Source organism: Sphaeroforma arctica (assembly GCF_001186125.1).
Source record: "Sphaeroforma arctica JP610 unplaced genomic scaffold supercont1.799, whole genome shotgun sequence".
Taxonomy (NCBI): domain Eukaryota; class Ichthyosporea; order Ichthyophonida; genus Sphaeroforma; species Sphaeroforma arctica.
Window position 1 is genome coordinate 21,998 of NW_014039759.1, and position 2,047 is coordinate 24,044.

General features: G+C 42.2%; 1 protein-coding gene across 1 annotated transcript; it reads right to left on the bottom strand.

Moving 5' to 3' along the window:
* Positions 1 to 785: 785 nt before the first annotated feature.
* SARC_08660 (hypothetical protein) lies at positions 786 to 1,589 on the bottom strand. The gene has a single exon (XM_014297353.1). It carries the CDS (start codon positions 1,518 to 1,520, stop codon positions 1,098 to 1,100), a length of 423 nt encoding a protein of 140 aa, XP_014152828.1. The 5' UTR covers positions 1,521 to 1,589; the 3' UTR covers positions 786 to 1,097.
* Between the last annotated feature and the right edge of the window lie 458 nt (positions 1,590 to 2,047).

Here is a 2,047-nt window from a genome sequence, read left to right on the forward strand (position 1 = left end):
TAATTCGTAGATTATGAAATATTACAGTGAAGACAAGTATATAGTAAACCGCGAGTGACTCTATAGATTACGAAAGCTCACAGTGTAGTCAAGTATGTAGTCTACCACAGGGGACTTCATAAGTTATGAAAGGTTGCAGTGAAGGTATGTATTATACTGTAGGCAACTTCATACATTACGAAAGGTTACAGTGAAGACAAATATATATTATAGTCAGGCTACTGTGCCGTAGATTATTCGACTGGAGAGTAAATGCAATACATACAGAGTTATGTGAAGTGTTCAGGTGTATTGGAATATACGAGTCTCAGGCTACTTGTGCCGTAGATTATTCGATTGGAGAGTAAGTGCAATACATACAGAGTTATGTGAAGCGTTCAGGTGTATTGGAATATACGAGTCTCAGGCTACTTTGCCGTAGATTATTCAATTGGAGAGTAGGGGCAGCACATACGGAGTTATGTGAAATGTTCAGGTGCATTGGAATATATGAGTTTCAGGCTACTGTGCCGCAGATTATTCGACTGGAGAGTAAGTGCAGCACAAACAGAGTTATGTGAAGTGTTCAAGCGTATTGGAATATAAGAGTCTCAGGCTACTTTGCCTTAGATAGTTCCATTGTAGAGCACGTGCAGTACATACAGTTATGCGAAGTGTGCACGTGATGACTTTGAAAGCCACCCATGTGTGTCACGTGTGGTTTGGTTGCAGAGTAATAGTCTTGTAAGAATGATAGGAATAATCTTGTACCGGTTAACGGTGTTTCAACTCCACGATAATATCTGTCCGGGCTTTCAAGTTGTTTAATTTCCACAGAGCTGATCGGAGCTCATGGGGTTCCTATATCAGCCAACCGGCACATGGGGGTTGCCAGTACACTACCAATCAAAACACTGGTTTGATTGACAACGTTATTGTTCTACGACCGGCCACTGCCTTCTCGTACCTATCACCTTGATATGGTATGAGGTTACTACGCGTAAGTAGCAAAGCGGCAGAAAGCACTTGCCGACACATTTCCTTCTGGACTTCTAGGATAAATCATCATAGAAATAGGTGCTCTTCATTCCTCGGACAGTCAAGTGATGTGGTGGGCTTTAAGCAAACAGCGCCTCCTCGACCTGCTGCATGTCCTGCTCACTCGTCGTAGGGTCTCTCCTGCCATTGCCCCCCTTCGCAGGGAAATGCATCTGACTGCCATTGCGCCCATGAGCTGCGCCCATGACATCCTCTCCACGCACACCCCTTCCGCCCAGACTAGGTGAGGTGGGCGGCAGTGCACCCACACTCTGCAACCCGTCAGCATCCCCGCGCATGGGCCCAGGCGACGGTGCTCTGAGCATCGCGTGCTGATGTGCGTCGTCATCGGCATTACTTTTAGTCGTCATTGCGCTTATATCACCATCGTTGTCTGCAATGTTGTGGGTCCTGAGACCTGTGCGTGACTCTATGCCCGTCATCTCAATGGAATTGGCTCCGAGAAACTCTCCTCCACTGGCTGGCGGCGTTTCTACGTTCATCACATTCTCATCAATTTGCGAATCGTCGAACCGCTTGTGTCCTTTAGTTGCTTTAATCCCTGCAAGTGTGCGATAGTATTTTAATGAACAAATACTTCAATAAGGGTTATGGGGGCGAACGTATTCATAATTTTCGGGGTTCAACTGTATCTAACACCTGGTATTGATAAACCCTGTATAGCAGACTAATACAAGGCGAAACAAACATACATGTCCAACATTGCACAGAGAATTACTAAATTACTCTAAAAATGAACAGGATACATTGCGACCATCGTCTATAAAAAAATATGTATATGCAATTAGCCTACAGAAATATACATTTACCCCCCCCAGACACACAGACACAGACACAGACACAGACACAAATATCACATATATATATATATATATATCTACATATATATATATATATATATAATATATAATATATATATATACATATATATGTACGTATATATATATATATATAATAGTAAATATATATATATATACATATACGTTTACATATATACAAGTAAATATGT